The 22,543-nt window shown below is 38.5% G+C and overlaps 1 protein-coding gene across 2 annotated transcripts; it reads left to right on the forward strand.

Annotated features, from left to right (window-relative positions):
• Nucleotides 1-1,476: 1,476 nt before the first annotated feature.
• Nucleotides 1,477-21,624, forward strand: GDPD1 (glycerophosphodiester phosphodiesterase domain containing 1). Of its 2 annotated transcripts, XM_026071445.1 has the most exons (11): nt 1,477-1,686; nt 6,892-6,934; nt 11,160-11,295; nt 11,736-11,741; nt 11,957-12,002; nt 13,299-13,417; nt 14,066-14,155; nt 15,255-15,388; nt 16,506-16,565; nt 17,457-17,508; nt 18,464-21,624. In XM_026071445.1, exons 1-11 carry the CDS (start codon nt 1,551-1,553, stop codon nt 18,584-18,586), a joined length of 945 nt encoding a protein of 314 aa, XP_025927230.1. In that variant the 5' UTR covers nt 1,477-1,550; the 3' UTR covers nt 18,587-21,624. The 2 variants fall into 2 exon arrangements, with proteins under 2 accessions (XP_025927230.1, XP_025927231.1); XM_026071446.1 differs by lacking the exon at nt 11,736-11,741.
• Nucleotides 21,625-22,543: the final 919 nt, after the last annotated feature.

The following is a 22,543-nucleotide window of genomic DNA, read 5'->3' on the forward strand; positions in this document are numbered from 1 at the left end:
TTCAATGTGATGTGAGAAATTATTTGTCTTTGACCTTGTCCCAAAAAAGAGGCATTGCAGTTCTGATTTATCTTAATGTCATCATAGCCAGAAACTGTGCTTATCCATATCAAGTTGAAATATTTTATTGCATTTGTGTTCATAGATGAGACTTTGTTTTGAAATTTATATTGCATGTTAAAAAGAAATCTGATTTTACTAATTGAAGTGTAAAAGCCCACTTAATTGCAGATTTTGGAATGACAGATCTCTTTGTAAATGAGACCCGCTGATGAATTGGGAAAAATCTAAAGCAGTATTGATTTGTTCAAAATAAGCAACTACAGCTTAAGTTGTCAGTATGGCCTGATTTGTAGTAACTAACAGATTTTAGGTTGCTAAAAGGAGGCATTTGCCCAGTTCAAATCTCAAATTGAGGGAATTCTGGTAATTATGCTACCCTTTCTGAAAGATGCACTACACTGTGTATTGAAAGGATAGCTTAAACCACCAGAGCTTTATGAATGTCAATGCCAAAAAATTAACCACAGAAGTCAGCTTCTAACTTTCTGTAAAGGTAAGATGTATTATTAAAAAATGGCTGTATGCTGCAACCTAATTTCATTTTTAGAATATTAATTTTAATTAGCATGCATACAAATTTTGATTTGCCAGTTTTGTAATAATGCAGTAATTATACCGCATGACCAGAGGTGAGACCTGGTTTCTGTTTTGTGTAGGAAGTATCTTGATCACCTGGGTGTGGAAAATACCTCGCTCTGTCTTTGGAGAAGGAAGTATCTCCTTCTCCCTCTGCACATGGTAATGAATTTAGATTTACAAAGCACTTAACGATTCCTGAGCATAATACTCCAGTGCAGTCAATAAAATGAAAAGCACTACAGAGAACAGTTGTCTTTGATTCAAATGGCAGTGTTACAGGCAGCGGGGAAGTGAAATGGGAAATTAATGCATGTAATTGCTAATCGCTCGCAAAATTTGTAAACTACTTATAAAAGCGCAAGCGGTGGCAGGTGCGTGTGGAGACGGGCCGCATCCGCGGGCTGCCACCTGCCCAGGAGCTGCGGGGCCGGGCGGGTTGCGAGGGGCCGTTTGTGGCTCGGTGAGCGAATCGCTCCCGCCTGGCGCCGCCAGCCCCGAGGAGGAGGTACAAAGGCCGAGCGGAGGCCGGCGGTAGGCAGGGAGACAGCGCCGAGCGCGCCCGGTGCCTCAGCGAGGGGCGCCGCTCGCCGCCGTTCCCCCCTCAGCGCCAGGGGTGGGGCGCGGCCCTAACGGCTGAGCCGGGGGGCGGGGGGGGGAGATAACGGTCCTAACGGCTGCGCCCCTGTGAGGCGGCTGGGAAGGGGCTCGCGGCTCGCGGCCCGCCCCCCGCGCGTGCGCACTGCGCCCGCCTCCCCCGGCCCGCGGGCGGGGGGGGAGGGGGAGAGGGAGGCCGGTTGCGGCTGCGCGGCCCGCAGTGGTCGCGGCTCCCGCAGCACTGCCGCTGCCTCAGTGCGAGCCGGCTGCGGGCTGGGCCGGGCCGGGCGGGAGCAGCTGACGAGAGGCGCAGGATGTCGGCGGCGCTGTACCTGCTCTCCACGCTGGGCGGCTACGTCCTCACCTCGGCGCTTCTCCTCAAGTGCCCGGGGCTGCTCCACCGGCCCAAGCGGCAGCGCTTCCGCTGCCGGCACATCTCGCACCGCGGCGGTGAGTGAGGGGCGGGGAGGCCGCGGCGGCAGCCTGCCCCTGCCCCTGCCCCCGGCCCTGCCGGCTCGCCCCCTGCCCCGCTGCCGCCGGGAGGAGCGCGCTTCCCCCGTCCGGGCCGTGCTCGTCTCCCCGGTGCCGGCTGCGGGCGCTGCTGCCAGGGCTATATTGGGAGGATCTGGAGCCGTTGCTGTGATGCCCGCAGCTCCCAGCGGGCTCCTTGTAAACCTTCCTCCGGTAACCTAATTTTAGGTGCCACCTGCTGACCGGTGCTTGATTTCAAAGCTGAATAAGTCTCCGAACTCGTAACCCATCCACTGAAATCAGCCGGTTCTCCCGGGGATTCAGATCTTGGTGATTTCCAGATAGATTTTTATTTTCTTCCTAATGATCCTATAGTTATTATCCCTTTCTTCCTAATAAAAGGGCTGACCGTTGTTTAGAGCAGGTCCAAAGATCAGTCTTGCCTCTAACTGTTCTACTGATTCATTGTGTGCTCCAGATACTCGCTTGCTTTCAGCTCTAGTCTCGCCCTTTGCTCTCCAGCCGGCAGAAGAGGGAGATCTTGGAGCAAGAGCGATGGGGGAAGGATGGGTGACCCTCTCAGCAGCTCTCAAGATGCTCATAAGTGTATCGAGAGGCACGGCTGATGTTGCTTGCAGAGGACTAGGCTTGGCCCAGCACCCTCCTCAGGTGCTAGGTTCCTAGGACATTTGACTGTGGAAAAAAAAGTATATGCAAAAATGTGGTCTGGAGCTCAACTGGGAAGCTGGCTCTGGTTAAAAAGTTCCATAGTGAAAGATAAGGCATGGAGTTATGTGGGGCAAGCTGTAAATAAGCGCCTGGTCTCTGGTTCTGTTTGCAGTAAAAACTAAGCTAGACAAGTTTCTCAAAATTAGATTAGTTTTGTATGTCCATGGCTCTGGATGCACTTAAGAAAAAAGGGCTAAATGCAAATACCATCATATGATGAAAAAGACAAATCGAGAATCAAAATAGTAGGGGTTCTTTTCTGAAGGAAACTGTTGCTGGCTGTTGAATAAGGTGCCTTTTTAGTTTTAAGGCTCTCACAAGACCTTTCTGAATGCAAGTAGAAGAAAGGGTTTTACAGCACAACTAAGGAGCATTATTTTTGTTTCTTAGAAAAACTGCTACCTATAACTTTCTAAATAAAAAACACTTCTTAAAAAGGCTATCGGTGATGTTCTCTTTTTGTTCTCTTATGTTAGCATGAGAATTACGCTGCCTTGGAGAAGTGTGCAAGGTGTCTAGTATTTCTCATTGCTTTGCTTTCTAGATTCAGAAGAAATATAGAGTTTACTGTGATTTTGTTCTTTCTCCCCTTACTGTAAATCTGATGCCAATTATTTGAATCTCGTTCCCTCCATATACTTGCTGCAAGGCCTTATGGGTGGTCTGGTTGTTTCTCATCATCATGGAAAGATATTTTTAAAGTTTCTTTTACCTTTTCTAAAGCATTGGGAGGAAGCAAATATGGCAAATCTTACTTTTCCTGTTCTGTGCTGGTGAAGGTCAGTTCTTTCCTGTTCCCTGCTGCCCTATTCAATTTATGAAAATATTGTCAGTCACTTTTCCAGTAAATATCTTGCCAAAAATGTTGAAGATGTGTCAGATTCACAGTTTAAAGTTTTAAATATTTTGATGATTTATAAAACAGATTAAGTTTCTTTATAGTAGATAGCCTTAAGTATAGCACAAAATGCACCTTTTGATGTGGAATGTATATTTTAGCTGTTTCCTGGTCAATATTTTAATTTACAAACTTTTGTTAACTTTTTGTTTATTAATTTACAAACTTTTACAAACTTGCCAATGATTTTGTCAGAATCTAGTGTGAACTCTTTAATCTTTGTTTGTTCTCACTTTTTTTGTAATGGCATTAGTTAAGATATATAACCCTAAGCCTAGAATGGGAGCTTTTAGGCTATTTGCGCTAAGTACTATTAAAACAACAAGAAAAACCCTACTGAATGGGATGATTATTCATTAGGCGTTGCAAGACAAAGTCCACAGCCTTTGAATTGTTCTTTGTTCCTGTATATACTGTGAAGTACATCTAGGGTAGTACTACAACCCTTAAATAACATCTCAGTAGCTTTTTGCTCATCAGGTACTATGAGATTGAAGATCACTTACTTTTTACTCATTGTAGTGTTTATTTTGTAACTTTAATTCCTGTGGGATTTAAGTTCTCAGGCTTTAGTCCTGTTGTAGCTTTCCATGCAGTGTCAGGTTTCCTATTGCATTACTCCTATCAACTTCAGAGATCAAGATAGTGCTTGTTTCGCTTTCTCTTCTCTGAGATGAAGCCTTGTATGTGAAATCTCTTAAGTCTCTGGATTTTGGTTTTGCTTCTTTTTTAATGCAAGAATTTTCTTCTCTCAGTTTATAGCTCTTCTGTGGAAGCATTCCTGAATTATTGCTTCACTTCTGCATTGATTTAAAACTATAAATTGGTCATTTCTGAGATCAATAATTAAGTCTTGATATTCCATGCTAGAATCCTCTCTCTATGCCAGCTGGATTTTAGAGTCTTTTGAGAGAGGGTAGCATTATCAGACATAGAATAAGTGTATATATCCAGCCAGTCTGTTGTTAATAAGTTATGCTCTCTAATGGGCTTTATTTCTAAGACTATTGCAGAATCCCTGAATAGTTAAGGTTGGAAGGGACCTCTGGAGATCATTTAGTTCACCCCGCCTGCTTAGAGCAGGTTGCTGGGGACCTTGTTCAGAGAACAAAGACTCTACAGCCTCTCTGGGAAACCTTTTCCGGTGTTTGATCACTCTCACAGTAATTTTTGTTGTTGTTGTTTTAACTGATTTTCCTGTATTTCAATTTGTGCCCATTGCCTCACATCCTTTCAGTAGGTGCCAATGAGAAGAGTCTGCCTTTGTTGTCTTTACCCCCTCTCATCAGGCATCTATACGCTTTGATAAGATCCTCCAGGAGCCTTCTCTTCTGCAGACTAAGTAATCCCAGCTCTCTCAGTCTGTTCTTGTATGTCAGATGCTCTAATCTTTTAATCTTCGTGGCCTTTGTTGGACTTGCTCCATTATGTTTGTGTCTCTCTTGTACTGGGGAACCCGGAACCGGACACAGCACTGGAGATACTGTCCCATCAGTGCTGAGTAAAGGGGGGGAGTTGCCTCCCTTGACCTGCTGGCAATGCTCTTCCTAGTGTAGCCCAGAATGCTGTTGGTCTTCTTTGCTTCCATGAGGAAAAAATCCAAAACTCTGTGGGACCTTTTCCTTGAGCTGGTGCTTGACTTTGACTCCCCTTTGCTCCATGATAGTGCTTTCAAAATTAGACTATGCAACTTTAATGCTTGGATATGGCTGCTTTGGCTCACAGGATGCTAAAGCATGCTGAGGAAGGTGGTTTTCGTCTTGAGGCCTTGAGAAATGTATGTAGTTCACAAAGCCAATAGATAATATGTGATTTTGGAGATACATCTGAGTAAATAAAATGTCAAAAGGCCTTCAATAAGCCCAGCCTTTTTCTCTTAGGAAGGAAAATGATTCAATATATGCCTTCACTTGCTTGTTGTAATTCCCTTTTCTGAATAAGGTTTGTGAAAGCCATGTTGCTGATTTAGAACCCCTGTTTCAGCTGATCTCTAAATTATTTTCCCATTTCCCAAAAGCACTACAAGTCAGGCTTTCTGTTATCAACTGGTTTAACTCACCATACCTACTTTTATGACATGTAGCTTGCTACAGCAGGCATTTAAAGCTTTATTTTTTTGAAATTTCTGCCCAGAAATATTAGGATATTGTTCTGTTCACAGATTAAAGACTGAATCTGTGTTTTCCCTCTGTTACAGTTCCGGCTGTATGGACTGTATTACCACAGTCGATAAATTAAGTGCAATAAAAATTGAAGTTTTAGATATCTTACGACTCCTCATCCAGGTCCTGTGCACGTTTTTCCTGTCTATTGAACAATCACTGGTAGTACACGATGAGATTCTCATGCTTTTCTCTAGCCATAGGTCACTTCTGCCACTCAGCCGATCAAATTTGCTAATTCTGCCATCAGATTACCTAAAATATTGGTGACTGTCTAATCACAGAAGTTACTGTGGATTAACCATATTGATATATGTTAAACCATGCAGATATTGTCATTTTGATTCCAAGTTAGTTAAGCTTTTCTATATAAATTTATCAATGCAATCTAACCTGATAACAGCAAATTTGATTTATTATGCATGCATAAAATTGTATCGCTTTAATCACAGACTTAGATAAGTATGTATTGGTAGGTCTTGTTAATAGGCAGGGCCTTATTAGAGCTTCTATAATTATGTTGTTTACAAAGTCTGTCATTCGTCAGTGCCATAGAGCAGCTAAAATTTGCATAGATGTCTTCATCAGTACATGTATCTTCCTGAAGCTGTTTTCTTTTCAGTGCATAATATTGTATATTTTATGAGGGAGGGAGGGAATACATCCTTTTCTAGCCCCTAACCAGGTTTATTTTCAAAGATTCATATGTAAAGAGTGATGGCCTAAGAGTTGCAGGTTTTGCCTTAGTTTGCTGTCTGAGAGAAAATTAAATTTGTTTGTCCTTCTTTGTCTTAGGTGGAGTTAATGTCCATTGCATTCCATGTCCATGAGGTCTGTCTTTGCCAGCAGAATAAGTCTTTATTGACTGACTTATGCTGTTTCAGGAAGCGTCTTTGTACTGAAAAAAGAGGTCTTCACCTCTTTGAGCATCAACTGGGTTATGCATTTAGGGAATAGCAGCTTCAGAGAGTCTACTTTTTTTTTTTTTTTTTTTCCCTGTCATCTTTTCTCTCATTACTCCTCTCACTACGTCTGAAATAGATCTCATACATACACTGTTCCTGTGCCTGTGGAGCATATTGCCATAGCCAAAAAAAAAAGCCTTTAAGCAAAGCCAGGGCACCTGACCTCTGATTTGTATATTCGAAGTGTTACAGAAACCCAAGATAAGTCTTATTTTTTTAGATTCTATTACCTTGAGAAAGTCACATCACTTGAGTTTCCCCAGTGGGCTAGCAGCAGCTCTAGGATTTATGACTCTAGCCTTACTCTCATTTGTCCAGATACTTCTTCCAAATATGTACATTTAAATCCATTAATTTTGAATTTATTTCCACTGGGATTGAGGGGCGGATAAGGATTTAGTGCATGTTTTAGTTTTTGTTATTCTTGCAGGTGCGGGAGAGAACCTGGAAAACACAATGGCAGCCTTTCACCAGTGAGTACAAAAGGAACCAATAATGTCTAGAATGGTGTTTTCATTGTGTTTAGTGACTGAAGCAATCACAAAAGATGGGACTTCCAGCAGTTGTTTTGGGGTACAGTGTTTTGTTTCTAAAAGCCATCTCTCCTTTGAGCAACTTCTATGGATTGCTAAATATTACTACAATTTAAAAATGAAGAAACTGGGGTACCACAAGCTTTGACTTGTACACAGTAATGTAATAAACTTGCAGTTGGAAATAAAACTCCTGAGGCCTTATTCCTCCTGCTTTAACTAATAAAATATGTAACAATACTGCGTCCATGTTTAATGGAGACTCCTTTTTCCTTCAGGTCAGCAAAGTTCACCTTAGACATGGGGGCTAAACTTGGCCTTTACGGTATTGGGGAGTGGAACGTTGGCACGCTAGTTAACCGCAATGGTATTTGATGCCATGTGGTGGATCATCACATTAAGTACATTTTGGAGGCTGCATAGAAGACTGAAGGATCTTACAGCTAAGGGAAGACAGTGTAATAGAGCAGGATGATTTTCACATCAACTTATCTAGTAATAACTCTTTTGGAAAGAGGATAAAAGAGTAAACATCAAATGCCTTCCTTTGCTCTTGGGTTTTGAAATTAAATGCAGCAAACCAGGAGAAGCCTTTTTTGATTAAATACCTTCAGGCTGCAGTTTCACGTTTTCTTACCCTGTTCTCTCAATTCTCCCTCAGTTTGCTTCAGTCTTGAAACAAAATCTATTAATTTATCATTATTCTTATATGACTATTTTTGTAATTAATATCATATGCTGTCTTTTCTAGATACATTGATATTTCAGGTTATAGTTTATATCAATATACTAATTAACGCACAATGCTGGATTTCAAGAGGTCTGACTGCTATCATGGCCGTAAGCAATACTCTTAGATATTCCACAGTGTCATAGTGTTCAGTTCCCTTATCTGTATGGAAGGAGATAATAATTTGTCTTACAGGCAGATTGTGACTGAAGTCTTAATGTTAGCAAACTTTTAATACACATCTGCAAAGCTAATGAAAGTGTGTGTTTGTGCTGTGTTTTTTTTTCCTGCATATACTTCATTGGCAGAGTGTGCAAAAGCCTTCAATCTGAGAGTTTAAAATTGGGTTAGAAAGCCTTTTAAACCTCCAGCATTTAAGTAGTGAATTATAACAAAGTTCTCAGAAGTATTCCAGAAAGAAGGATGTCTAAAACTCCAGTTGCCAAAGAGCAGTGAGCAAATTGTGTAGGCGGCAGCGGCTTTTTTCTAGCTGTGCTTTGTGCTAAGTAGCCTCATCAGTTTGTTCATTTCCTTGCAGATTGGGCAGCGCCAACTTTCGCAACCAAACAGTGCTATTGAAAGGGCTGCGATGTTTTCGATCTCCATGGAAGCTTAGCATAGCTTTCTGTGTTTTGGTCCTACTAGCCTGCTGTTTTTCAACTCTGCTACCACATTTTCCTGAAAGTGCTTTTTCTTTCTTTTTTTAATGGCTTCTTAATTTTCTTTTAGTATCTGTTTTGGTTTTATATCTATAGAACTGAACAGGTTAGAGAAAGATGCTCGTGTTTTTTTTTCTCTCTCTTTTTTTTTTTAGTGTATTTATAAACTTACGCTCTAACTTTTTATTTCATTCTCAGAGGTGAATAAGTTGTATTCATAGTAAGGAGTGTACTAGGAGTCAAATCATGTTTTGAGATGTTGCAGGTGTTTGTTCTGGCCGTATTACGTTTTAATTATTTTATGACCATAGTGTAACAAATGCACTGAGATTCAATTTTTTAAAATGGTCATAACTGTCAATAGCCGAAGTTTAGTTACTTATTTTGAGATTTTTGGCTGCATAATAAAAGCATATCACCTCTGCAGAAAGCAGAGTCACAGCAGTTACCTTGCATTAGACAACAGATTAAGTGTTGTGGCTGCTGCTGTGAAAGGAGTAAAGGCTTTGTTCCTCCCAGCTGCTCATTGCCATCTCCACCAGTATGCTAGTGGAAGAAATTTTGTAGAAAGCTGGTGAGCCACATCATGAAAAATCATCCGGATTGGCTCAGATAGCTGGTATAAACTAATCAATTTATAACCCATCAAATTTTGCATGAGGCCAAACAGGGTGTGCCTGCCAGAGCTGTTTCTGCAGGTCTGGGCAGGCATATTTGGCCATTGGTGTAGTTGGATCCAAAAGAGAACACTTGTCTGCCACATAAGACCTGCCCTCTTTATTTTTGTCTTATTTGTATTTTAGTATTTTACTATTGTTGACAGTAACCCAAACTATTAAAAAGCAAACAGTTTTACTTATGCTATTTACACTCTGACAGTGATTTCTTAAATATTAGTAGAGCCACTTCTCTTCCTTGTATCCTACAAGCTTAAAAAAAAAAAAAAAAAAAAGTCCGGTGGTAACAGCTGGTTCTACACTAGCTTAACCTATAAATATTCTGGAAAACAATTACAAGCTCTTTGTGCCAAAGACACTACTTATGTTTGCATGGTAAAACACTTAATAGGTATCTGTGGGCTGTACTCATTTTATACTGTACTTAAATGCTTGTATGGTGGTTTTAGATTTTAAAATAATTGTTTTTAACTGAAGAGAGTCATATATAGTGTCTTAAAGGATATGGAGATCTGGCATAAAAGATGCCATAATAATCTAAATACAAGCTTGATTGTCTTTAATGCAAGCATGTAGTTTAGCATTGTTTTGACAGGAAGCAGCGAAGTGAACTCTCAAGATATTTTTCTTATTTTACTGGATTCCATTTCTTACATGAACATGCTTGGTTAAGAGAGAAAGCTTTAAAAAATTCAGTGTAGCTACAGCAATAAAAGTACTTGGTCAACTTTAGAATTTATAAACTATGCATATTGTGCTGTATTAGACCATGCCCAATGGAAATTGAGTTCCAAGGTATGGCTTTTCTTATTTATTTCCTGTCACCTGAAAACAGTTGGAGCTAAACACAAATGAAGAGCTGTATCATTCTGATTTGGTAATGGGAGTCTGCTTTGCAACTTGAGTTCTGAAGTGGTTGGCTCAGAACACTGTTTAAGGCTTGTGTTTTTATGAATCTGGAGAACATCTGGAGTCTTTTCTGGAGCGATGTGGATTTGATATGTTATTACAATGCTGCAGAACAGACTGATTGGCAGCTGAAAAAAGTTGGCACTTTAAGGAAGCCTATTAGCAGCAGCTACTAGAAACAACCTGACAAATTGTCAGATTTGTTAGCAATACAAGCTGAAGTCACTGAGCTTTGGGTAAGGTATAGACTGTACTGGCAGATATCAAAGATTTGTTCTGAGGTGGATAAAAAGAGCAGCCCGGTGTTATAAAGGAAGGGTGTTCAAGCTTGAGGCTGGGACTTCACTTCTTGTTGGAATAAATTTTTTCTTGGAGGGTGGGGGGGTGGAGTTTCTTGCACTTCTTTTTCAGCAGTATTATACCTACTTTCTGCTTTCCTTTCTTTACCCCTCCTCCTTCTAAGTAAGCTTTTATAGAGTGGATTTGATACTGGATTGCAACTTTTCAAAGCAGTGGATTGGAATATGTATAGCTAATTCTGCTGCATTGCTTTTAAAAATATGATTGTGCATTTTAAAATTACAAACTGTTTTTCACTGAAATAATAAAAAAAAAGTAGTTTTGCTAGCCAAAAAAGCTAAAAGGCTGAATGCCCCATTGCTAATTTCCTAAGCCTACTAAACTTAGGTTACGTTAAAAAAAAAAAAAGAAAGAAAGAAAAAAAAAAAAGAAATCCATGAAAGTCTTTCACATCCTTGTCATTTTTTTGTTTATGCCTACTACAGAATTGATTAGTACTTTAAAGAGCTTGTTTCTTCTAGTGGTAAATGTGCTGATACTAATAAGCATCATGCTCCAAAAATTCTGAAACAATACTCTACAAGTTTCTTAATAGTGAGAGAGTAGACTGCACAGGCAAAAGTACGACTTGATTTCTGCAGAAGGCAGAGCCAAAGCTCCAGAGCTCAAATCCCGTCTCTGATTCATAGTATCTTGTTTATTCTTGCATCAGGTTTTCACTGCAACAGAGGTTATTTGTTTCTTGCTTTAAAACGAGGTTGCGAGGATTCATTGCATCATAAAGCATCTAAAGTGCTTTCCCTGGGATTAGTTTTTAATAACATGTATGTGCTAGGTTTGGACCTGTACAAAATGTGCGTTTGGTTCAAGGCAGACTTCTTTGCTTCCAGTGCAGTTAATATAGGAACAGACATGTTGGAGCTAGATTGTCACCTGACAAAAGATGAACAAGTGGTTGTGTCCCATGACGAGAACCTGAAGAGATCAACAGGAGTTGATGTCAATATATCGGACCTCAAATACTCTGTAAGTTGAAGAAAAAATGTAAGTGCTAGATGATGGGTAAAAATGTGTTTGTGGAATGGCTGGGGGGAGGCTGCATGCGCGCATGTGTGTGTATTTAGTATTAAAAATCCAAGAAGACTATTTATCTTGTTTGACAAAGTTGTCTAGGCTCCCTGTGTAGTCAGGGGAGAAAAATAGGCACATGTCCAGAAGGTGATTAAGTCCATCCCATGGTAGCTTGGATGAATGGCCTTCTGGAGGTGTGCCTGTTTTGCCATACTGATGACAGAGACGGCTTAGTCAGCCAGCTCGTTCTTTTTAATGGGTAAAACAGGTAGATGAACCCCACCTGCAGTGACAGCTTTAAAAGCCTGCTTTGTAGAACTGTCTTTCTACATGATATTTTAATAGACTTACCCATGTTTTTCAGACATCTGAAAACATTTTTCTCTCTTATTCAGCTGGAGGTAACACAGATCTAAGAATGCCAAACAGTTCAAGTAAGAAGGAACAGAATGTTCACAAAATCACTTCTTAGGCAAGAAGCCTAGAAACATACACAAAATATCGTTTGTATCTTAAAGATAACTTATATGGCTTATTAATTTTTTTTGTCTTTTTCAAGGAAAGTTGATTATGTCATTGCTTTTGAATTAGTGTTCCTTTTCCCTTTATTTTTAAGGAACTTCCTCCATATCTCTGCAAATTGGATGTCACATTTCAGAAAGGTAAGTTTTTGACTTTTGCTGCTTCAATTTACAGTAACAGTAACTACTTTTCCATAATTGTAGTGTGGCAATTTCTTACTTCATCAAAGGGAACAGAAAAGTGAGGACTTGCTTCTATCAGTATCTTGATAAGAGAAGCTTTAAGAGGGAAAAATGTTATGGTTTCTAAGGCTAGGATTCTATTTTTTCATATCAGTAGATGGTGAATAAATTTAAAATGTAAGACATCTTTTTCCAAGTAAACATTTCAGCTGTCTGCTTATCTACTTCTTGCAACTGCTTTCCAGTTCCCTTGTGAGCTCTTCAGAGGGTACTGATTTAAAATTCACTGGTATGAAAAATCAATGAATCAATTGACTTTACTTCTCAAGTGCTGTTGTGCTGGTGCACTCTGTGCTTGAAGTACCACAAGATGTCAGATAATGTAGGTATTTTCAGAAGGGTGAATGAAGAGAGTAATAGTTATTGTACACATGGCTTAAAGATCAGCATGAATATTGCTGCAGGAGAGGAAGGCCTAGAAAATGATTAGCCTGTCGTCTTGTGAAAACTGTGATTCTTGAGAGCATATTTGAATACAGCATACAAGCTAAAACTGAGTGCTTCCACTTTGAAAACGCTGCTGGTGATTACATCAGATGTATATGGCTGAAGGGCTTTGTGATTGTCTTGAATAATCCTTCCATATTTTAATTGTCTGGCAAGATAATTTTGTTTTAAACTTCTCTGTTCAAAATTGCAAAGTACTTAAAAAAAAAAAAAAAAAAAGGAGAGGGGAGCCACTGAGTTTAGCTCTATGATGTTATCTTTACTTATAAATCTTTTTTATGTATAGTAATGAAGTGGGGAGATGGTTCAGCTAACTCCTTAGATCCACAAGCAGTTCGAGACACAAAAATTTGGGATTTCTGCCTTCTGTTTCCCTTACTCATTAGGCTTCTCCAGTAAATTTTCCTAGAAGGAAAACTTTCTTTTATCAGTTGGTCTCATTTCATGTTAATCTCATTGCATTTGGTATGTGGTAAGTGAGCCCCTGTTTGCTAGTTCAGGATTTTAATGATACCTTCACTCATACTGTTGCTAAATAATGGCTGAGTTGCATCAGTTTTCATTACTGAGGTGAGCTTGTCACAGTTAATTACAACCATACAAGTATAGTAAATTCTCTTTCCAGTTCAAAAATGTGCTAATTTTAGGATTTTTTTTTTAACTTTAAAAAGTGCTCTAATATCTTAGCTTTTCTCTACAGTATATTAATAATGGTCACAGCAGTGACAACTTTCTCTGTTTCCCCAGAATGCCACTGTGAGGGTAAAGATAACCGTATTCCACTCCTGAAAGAGGTGTTTGAGGCATTTCCACAAACTCCGGTCAACATTGACATCAAAATGAACAACAATGTGTTGATCAAAAAGGTAAGTGATAAACTACACTGAACTGAGACTGAATGTCATGTGGAGGTGTTCAAATTCCAAAAGTAAGGACTTCCTTGAGTTGCTGGCAGTCTGAGACACTGAAATATTTGTTCTTGAACTCTTTCATCCTCCACCTGTTAGATCTTGCTCCATGTGTAAGGTAATGCAGAAGATAGAGAACTAGTACAGGGTGGTCTGCAAATAGCTCTTTTTTGACTCCCTATTTCAGCATGAAACAGATGAAGGGACGCCACATTGCTAGGGACATCTTTGTTTTATATTTAATATGGATTCTGTTGCCTACAAACGCATCATAAACGGATGGTACCAGTATAAAGATAAGTGCTCATCACAGAAGAGGAAATCTGCTTTCCATCAGATACTTCATTGCCATTTTCCTTTTTAAAATTCTCTATTTTTTCTTGTAGGTATAATGCTATTTCCTTTTCTGTTGTACTGAACACCTGTTTCCTCCCATTCAAAGTAACACAATCATCTTAATATGGGAGAGAGTATAGAAGAATTATCTTTTCTATAATGACTTATGTAGTTGAAAAGTAGCAATGGAGTTTCAGTTAAATAATTCTGCACAAAATAATATGCAGTGAATGCATGTTAGGGTTCTACTTTTTTGGTTTTGTATTGCAGGTTTCAGAGCTGGTGAGTCAGTATAAGCGAGAACACTTGACTGTTTGGGGGAATGCCAATTACGAGGTTGTATCGAAGTGTCATAAGGAGGTAAGAATGGGTCCAGGCTTTGTTTTTCTTGACCTCTGTTTCACTGTGTGGTGACATGTACAGAGAAGTAACCTGTAAATCAAGATGAGGTATTCCAGGGAGCATAGTGATCTATGCCAGACTTCTAGCTGTGATCTGAGGTTTTGCACCTCAATCATATTTTGCTTACTACATCATTAAGGTAAGTCAAGCATACTTAACACCCATATACTCTGCAATAAAATATTTAAGGAGAAAAGCTTAATCTTGTTTTATACTTCTATAATATAAGGGGTCTTAGGAATTGCTGGCATAAAAACAAAGCCTGTTTTGCACATCACACATCATTCATCTGGTGCAAAAGCAATTTTGATACAGATTGCTTATTTTGTGTTTTTTATTAAAATAATGGATGTGGCCATTAGCTGTCACAGAGTTATATTGGTATAAAGCTGATTTACAGCTATAAATTGTATTCCTTTTTGTGCCAAGGAATTGTACAATTTGGAATTAAATTAAAATTGTGCTTAGTCCAAGGGAATTATGCACCTGAGTGATACTGATCTAGTGGAGAGTGTCGACATTGTACTGATTTATCTGTGCTCTGAAACAGGACAACACCATTCCTTACCTTAAGAGCAGTTGTATTTGTTCATTTTTCATAGCATCGGTGCCCAAGTATTTTGCTTCATAAACCAACGTCTTTAAAAAGGTCTTGTGGAGCAAGTTGATACGATATCATACTGTTACAAGTCCCAGACAGATAAAACACAGCTTGACCACCCCCTTCTCTGTGTTAATGCTAGTCAAAGACAAAATGCTGCATAGTGTCTTGCAGTCTGGAAAGATGATGAAGGCAGATAACAAAAGCAGTACCAGAATTGCTGATGTTTTACCTTTTCAGGTCACTGCTGCCCCTTCAAATTGTGTAAAACTTTTGCTTGGATTGCAAGTTACCAGGAAGAGTAATTTAAATTCAGTGGCAGACACAAACAGTTGGCAGCTTATTCTTTAGGTACAAGTGCTATATTTTAAACATGCATTCATGAGTAAATTTATTTACAACAGACTTGACAGTCTACACAGGTAAGTTAGAATCTTTCTCTGCTGCTTTCTACAGAATGCTGACATTCCCATCATCTTCTGTTTGCAACGTGTCCTCCTCCTACTTGGCCTGTTCTACACTGGTCTGCTGCCATTTATTCCTTTCAAGGAAGAATTCTTGGAAATTCCAATGCCTTCAATCATCCTCAAGTGAGTTAGCCCTTTGGTGGGTGTTGCAGTGAAATGATAGTAATACAGGTGAATGCTAATGCCAGCCTAAGCGTTCATTTAGTCAGTATCCTCAAGCTGAACATGTAGTGGAATGAAACATTTCCTAGAGAAACTGAATGCTAAAGTAAGTAGGTCGGTAGTGCTCTAGTGCATTGTGGCACAATTCCTCTTCAGAATTTATGATAAGGTAGTAAAGTTGTGTTGAAGTTATTGTTTTACCTGGAAGCTGAAGCAGTATGAGGTTCTCAGTCATTTGTGGCGTTTAAAGTTTACATTTCCTGAAAACTTGAAGGGATCTTAACGCTTATTTGAGTAACTGGCTTAAGTTATGATTCCCCTGTTGTTCTCAGTGTTCAGATAGTTTCATTGCATTGTATTAAAAGCTTTTTAGTGATTCTTGTCTTTCAGAGGAAGAAGTCAGTCCATTTGAGTTGAAGCGCTTTAGATAGAACAATTATAAAGCAAGTGCTTAACACCTTGATAGCGTCTATCCCAAAAGATTAATAATTACTATTTTGTTAGTTTAGGTACTCTTGTATACTCTCAAATGAAAGCTGTGCAAAACTTCTGCTCCTCTGTATTTGACCTGTCTTAGGCAGCTTTGAATTATACAGTTCTTGTGGGATACTTGTGTATATCAGTTTGGTTTTGATTTACAGTGTCTTTCATGGGGTAAAGCAGCTGCCTTTACAACACAGCTTGTGCTGATGCCGTCTTGGTAGTGATATGTAGCAGTGCTGCCTGCTTCAATGCTGTGCAAATAACTAATTTTCACACCTTTCCCCCTCTTTCTCAGATGTGTAAATTAAGGCCAAGAGGCAAGTTAGTATCAGGGCAGGTATGAGTTTTCAGGTGCTCTTTGTTTCTCGTACCTTACTCAAAATGCTGCCGAATACCCACCTCTGCCATTTCTCTTTAATGTAACACATTTTTTCTTGTGTAACCCAATTCTAGGTCACTGTCTTGAAGCCAAAGGGAAAATACTGCTCTCTGATTTGAGAAACTGCAAGACTAATTCTTCACATTTCTTTTGCAGAAATATGTCAAATAGTGTTTTAATCTGTGGTGCAATATTTCTTTCCTTCTTCCTCAATAGGCTGAAAGAACCACAAAAGATGACAAGAAGCCAGAAATTTGTTATCTGGCTAGCTGACACGTAAGATTTGCATCTTATTAATTTGTTATTTATATTTTGCCTATATATTGATAGTTGGCCCAAGCAACTAAGATTAGTTATTGCTATAACTACTTGTTACACTGTAATTTCTTTCAGTTTCTTCTATTTTTTGTCACTGCAGCATATTCAAATATTCTGTAGATGTTCATGTGTGCATATTTTTTTTATACGCTGAAACATACTGAGGTGCAGTAGCAGTGGGCAATATTCCTATTTATGACCTAAAATAATGCTGAATTAGTCTATTTGCTGTCATTCAGTATGTTCAATTAATGCGTAAGTAGTTTCAGAATGTGGATTTCTCATTTCATGGGATTGTTTCATAATATTGTCAAAGAAGGTACTATTTGGCTTACATGGAACACTTAAGTTTCTAAGGGTACCTGTGATTCAGAGGAAATTTAATCTTATGCTATCAGAGATTGAACTTGATTGCAGTAAGTGTCTTCTGGTTCTTGCTTCTGTGACTTTCATCTGTTGGTTTGATTTCTTGAGTGGCCAATTAGCTGAGTTTTCTTGTCCCTGGGTGTGTGGAGGATAAAATCTCTTCTGAAAGTAAAGGGGTTGATTCATCAGATGTGAGACAGAGTAACTTAACAGTGAGTGAAGAAAGAGCACCTGCTGGATTTGATCTTCAGAAGAGTTAATACAAAAATCCACAGCTAATATAAGTTTCTGGATATCTGTGTTAAGCACTCTTGAATAATATTTGAACTAAACTTACATTTTAACTTATGTTTTATGTTCTTTATTGTGGGAACCATTGAATCTAAATGTTCTGTGGAGGACTTATTACAGAACATCAACAGATATTGAAAACTATGTATGCTTCAAGTTTTTGGACAAATAATATCTTTCTCCCTTCTACAGATTGTTAATGCGTAAGGCACTTTTTGACCACCTCACTGCACGGGGCATTCAGGTACAGTGTGGCAAAACTAAAAGTAAATCTGCTTGGTAGGTAGTGAGAACTTGAACCAGCCAGACCTGCCCTTAAGATGGATTAGTGTTCTCTGCCCTTTTTGTATGAGCATTATGTTTCTTCAAAGTCTTATGGCTTCAGTAGTCATTACCCTTGCTTTTGATAATTACCTTTTTAAGTTATTGGGGGGGGGGTCTTATTTGATGTTTTAATGATAAGGGTTTTCTTATGGTTTTGCAAATAAATTCTTATGTTTAGAAAGCTCAGTGCAAAGAGCAAAGTCAGGATTAATATAATTTGCTTAGATGGTTTATTTAAAATAAATGTATTCCTTCACCTTTGTTACTGAAAACACTTAAGATTTACTTGGAAGAAACTTAAGTCTACTCAGCTTTTCACTATTGAGGGTGATTGATGCTGCTGCTGCTGCTTCTTTTTTTTTTTTTTTAATGTTGGGTAGGTGGCCTGTATTCTGAAACGGTCTGCTGTGTTGCTAGGTTTCATAGCTGCTTTTTGGTTCTTGAACAATAGCTTATGCTGTTATATTTGCAGTTTTGTAGTTACAAGGGAAGAAGTATGTTTGGGAAAAGATTCCTTAATATAATTCTCTACTTTTCCTCCCTCCCCCCCTCCCACTTTAAGCCTACATAATCTGCTAAACTGCTCATTCTCTTTTGGGCTTTTCACTAAATATTTTGACTTTTGGAGTTATCTGAAGACTTGGGCATAAACTGAAGTTGGAGTCAGCACTAAAAAAAAAAAAAGCCTTTTGGGGCAGGGAGAGGGGGATAAGCAGCTGGGTACTTTTTGTGTGTGTCTTTGGCATGACAGCGTAATCATTTTATATGTGGCATCTCTCTCATGAAACATTTTAGGTCAAAATTTATCTAATTTTTAATGTGAGTATTTCTTGTAATTTTTGTCTTTCTTTCTGTTATCTTCTTCAATCTTATAGGTGTATATTTGGGTACTGAATGAAGAACAAGAATACAAGAGGGCATTTGATCTGGGAGCCACTGGAGTGATGACAGACTATCCGACAAAGCTTAAGGAGTTTTTACACAACTATCCAGTGTAAAGGAAAAAAAGCAGGAAAGATCTTGCAAAATAGAATAAGTGAGCCAAGGATTTGCTTCATCAAAAACATTCTCAGCAACGTACACATAAATCATTTTGATGATGAAAGATATAATTGGATAGTCTATTGCCTTGTTGTCAAGTTGCTATATAATGTAAAAATTGTCTATTTATTTTAAAATTTTAATTGCATAGTTTACATTTGTAAATAGTTCATTTAGCCAGGGTGCACTTCACTAATAGTGATGACTAGGAAGAAAGTTGTTGGATAGGATACCTGTAGATCATAAGCATTATTTTACCTGTCACATGTGTCCCTTAAGCAAATGTCAAGATGTGATTATTATTCCAATCGCATTCTAGTGGGCAGAAACTAAAGAATTTCTGAAATTGTAGCCTGTATGTATGTATTGCTTGTGTTGCTTTTAGTTTTCAGATAACTTGTAGGGCAAAAAGAAAAACAACACAGAGGAGAAATAGGAAGCAGAATATGTGCTTATCCACATAGTTTAGCCTGCAAAGTGTAGTCAGTAGAGGAGGTAGTCACACTCTTACCAAAATTAACTCACTTGGTCAGTATAGACTTACTCAATTCTTTCTGATAAGAATGTTGAATTTGAGTTGTGATTGTATTTGGTCCCTTTTCTGATGTGATGGTAATACTGTGATTTATTGGTCAAGGTCAGGATTAAGCTTTTAAACTGGGTTCTGGAGTCACCTGCTGTGAGTTCTGGGCACCTCTACCAGAGTCCAGGTTTGCCCCTGGTTCTGCCCTGAGCAACGGTGCTACCAAGGCATGGCAGCAGCTAGCTTCCCGGAAGGAAGATTACATTTTCTATAGGTTCTTTGAAATAATCTTTTCACAAGGGAAACCTGTGTTTTAGAAGTCTTTTGCACTTTTGTTGTTCTAACATCCATTGACTTGATGGACAGGAAGCTGTTTTCAGGGTGAGGAACAAAGAAGATTTTTAAGTTTGGTCAGGAGATTCAGGAACAACTTAAAAGGTTCAAAGTAACTCACCCAAAGCAGATTTATATGTATACTTGTCAGAGGAGCAGGTGTCAATCTAGGATTTATGTAAATTTATGGTATTTTCTCTCCACAAGAGTCCATTCAATATTTGTGAAGTTTTTGTACATGGACACGGAAATAACTTTACTGGCAAAAGTCAGGAAACCCTGAGGGTGACAGAATGGGGGTAGATAGGAAGGTATTTCTGGAAGCTTACGTGCCCTTCTGTCGTTGTGAACGGGTGTTACATATGCATCAAACAGATCTGAGCCTGCAATGCCATTGTTTTTTGGTGCTGCCATGTTACTGTTAGGATTTTTCAGAAAGAACTTGATCATTTTAGTCTAATTATACACAATAACCTATATAAAGCTCAGTCACTTAATCATCAGATATTGCTGGAACAGAACTATTGTTCAGTGATGTCATTGACTTATTTTAAGACAGTTCTGTGTAGAAGAAGTAGAACGAACTACTGTATTTATGGTTTAAGTGAACAGATGGTGATGGAGGCGAATGAGTTAATGGTGTACTTTTAAATATGTATCTGGTTATAAATAGACATAGATTCAATTTCCTCTTAATTTAATCAGGCTTGTTGCATATTGAACGGAAGATGGGAAAATGCAACTTCCTAACTACTCACAGGAAAAAAGATGCAATGACTTATTACGTACTAAGCTGCTTGTTTCCCCTTCAGAACAGCTCTCGTCAGAAAACTGCTAATAACCAATCTAGTGACAGTCTTGCCTGTTTTCTAGTAGTCAGAGGATAGTTACAGAATAGGCTCCATATGCAGCTCAGTAGGTAAAAGAAAAAATTCTACCCTTTCTGTCTTAATTTGGTTACTGTCCAGCGTGTCACTCCAGATAGTAAATTTGTGTGATTAGGTTTTTTTTCTGCTCAATTTTATTGCTATCAGATATTCAATGCACATACTTTCATTAGGATGCAAGCATAATTCTAATTTTAGAGAATAGTACCAAATGGTACTCACACTTTAAAAATAACACTGTTTAACATGGGAAAACCTGAGTTTTACACTCTTGATTTCTGGACTTGAGCTCTCAAGGGACAGGTGATAAGTTAGTTTCTTTCAAGTTTTCCTCATCACTGCATAAATAAACTATTTTGCTATATTCTATATTGAATCACAAAGCACTGTTGTTTATGACAAACATTTTTCATCATTTCATTTTAATCTTCGTCTTTCTTTATCGCAGTGGGAGTGGAAACTTCTGCCTTCAAAGATGCTCAGCACATTCTTCAATCACTAGTCTTCCTACATGTGATGTAGCTTTTGACTGCCCTGTTTGTATTTAGTCTCTCTTTTTGATAAATCTACTACTTAATATCTGAAATTTGAGTAAGTCAAGTCACATGTGAGGGAAGGGTTCAGAGCTGGGCAAACTACTACTGTATTTGTTCATATTCACCCATTTGGACTTTAGCATGAGAACTAAAGTTTGCTCTCTCAAGACAGAATGTTGCATGGATGAGGCCATGAATCTTGAGCACCATTGCATAGGGCTTAGGCCACAATAATTGTTTGTAATAAAATAATATGGAGCTGAGATTACTGTAGAGACATATAAGAATGTTCTATGAACTCATTGTTTTGATATTCCAGAACTTGCTGTGTGATTTCTTTGGTTTTGTTTTTTTTTTTAACCACTTGTACAGAAAAGCATTTGTTGAGATCTTGCACAGCTGTCCAGGAGGATGTTTGGAATTAGTGTCTCTGTCTCTCCAAGGAGAGGGTTGTTTTTTTTCAGGTACTTTTAATTCTAAATATTGTTTAAAACTTACTGTGTTCTCAATCCTATTGCAAAGTACGTTATGTTTGAAGGATGATGCATGTATTCCAGGCGCTTTTAATTTGTAGAAAATCTTGTGGACCTCTCTAGCTTCAAATCTATGAAGTGATTTTTCTTTTCTTGTAAAGAAAGATTGATGCTCTTGAAATGTGACATATTAAAACATCTTTGCTCATAAAAGATCTAAAATTAAATACTTGTTCATTGTGACTTTGCCTAAAATTGTAATTTCTGAGGTTATGATATTGTATTTATAGAGTAGTAAACATTGAATTTTTGGTGGTTTTCTTTTTATGTGAACAGGGTTGCTCAAAAGAAAGGGGCATCTCATATATTCTGAACTTTCTAGAAATTTTTGGCAATATGACATCAGTTTCATCATATAGTAATTGTAGCATCCATAACTACATGCAGCTAAATCAAGCCTGGGGAGGACTGAAGCCCACCTGCTCCATGTGCAAATGAACTTTAAGTAAAATTTTTGAAGTCAATTCCTATTTGATTTATCCATAGACTACTTTTAGACATTAAGAAATAATACTAGATAAATTTGATCAGAAGTGGTCTCCATATGTGATGCTAGAAGACAGTGTAGAGAATTGTGCTGTTTCAATAATGCAGTATGTGCTGTTGCTTCCAAACAAAGGTCTGCCTGCAGAAAAGGCAACGCATACTTCAAAGATAGCTTGTCCATACATCTGCATATGTAAATAATCAAAACTTAAGATTGGTGAAGAGTGGGAAGATGCACAAGTTATATACTCAGCTCTTGAAATTTTACCATGTCTTAGTCAGCTTGAAATAAATGGATCTTCTGTAATAACGGTAGGGGAAAAGAGGACAAGGATGAAGATCCCTAGTGTCTAATTATAACTGGCAATGAAGATTAGCGTGCCAGCAGAGCTGATTCTGTATGTATGTTTTCACCATCAGTACCTTTACACTTAAAGAACCACCGGTGCAAATTCTGATCTAGGATTGTAGCACCTCTGCATAAACTGGGGTCTGGAGTTGTGTGGATCAAAACAGCAAGTTGGAGTGAGGCAAGAAATGCTTCTTATTCTATGGATATCTTAAGTATGGTAGAAGCGCTCCTGGAAGCACAACACACACTAGTGTTCTGGATAGC

This window comes from Apteryx rowi, unplaced genomic scaffold (genome assembly GCF_003343035.1).
Source record: "Apteryx rowi isolate R43461 unplaced genomic scaffold, aptRow1 scaffold_325, whole genome shotgun sequence".
Lineage (NCBI taxonomy): Eukaryota > Metazoa > Chordata > Aves > Apterygiformes > Apterygidae > Apteryx > Apteryx rowi.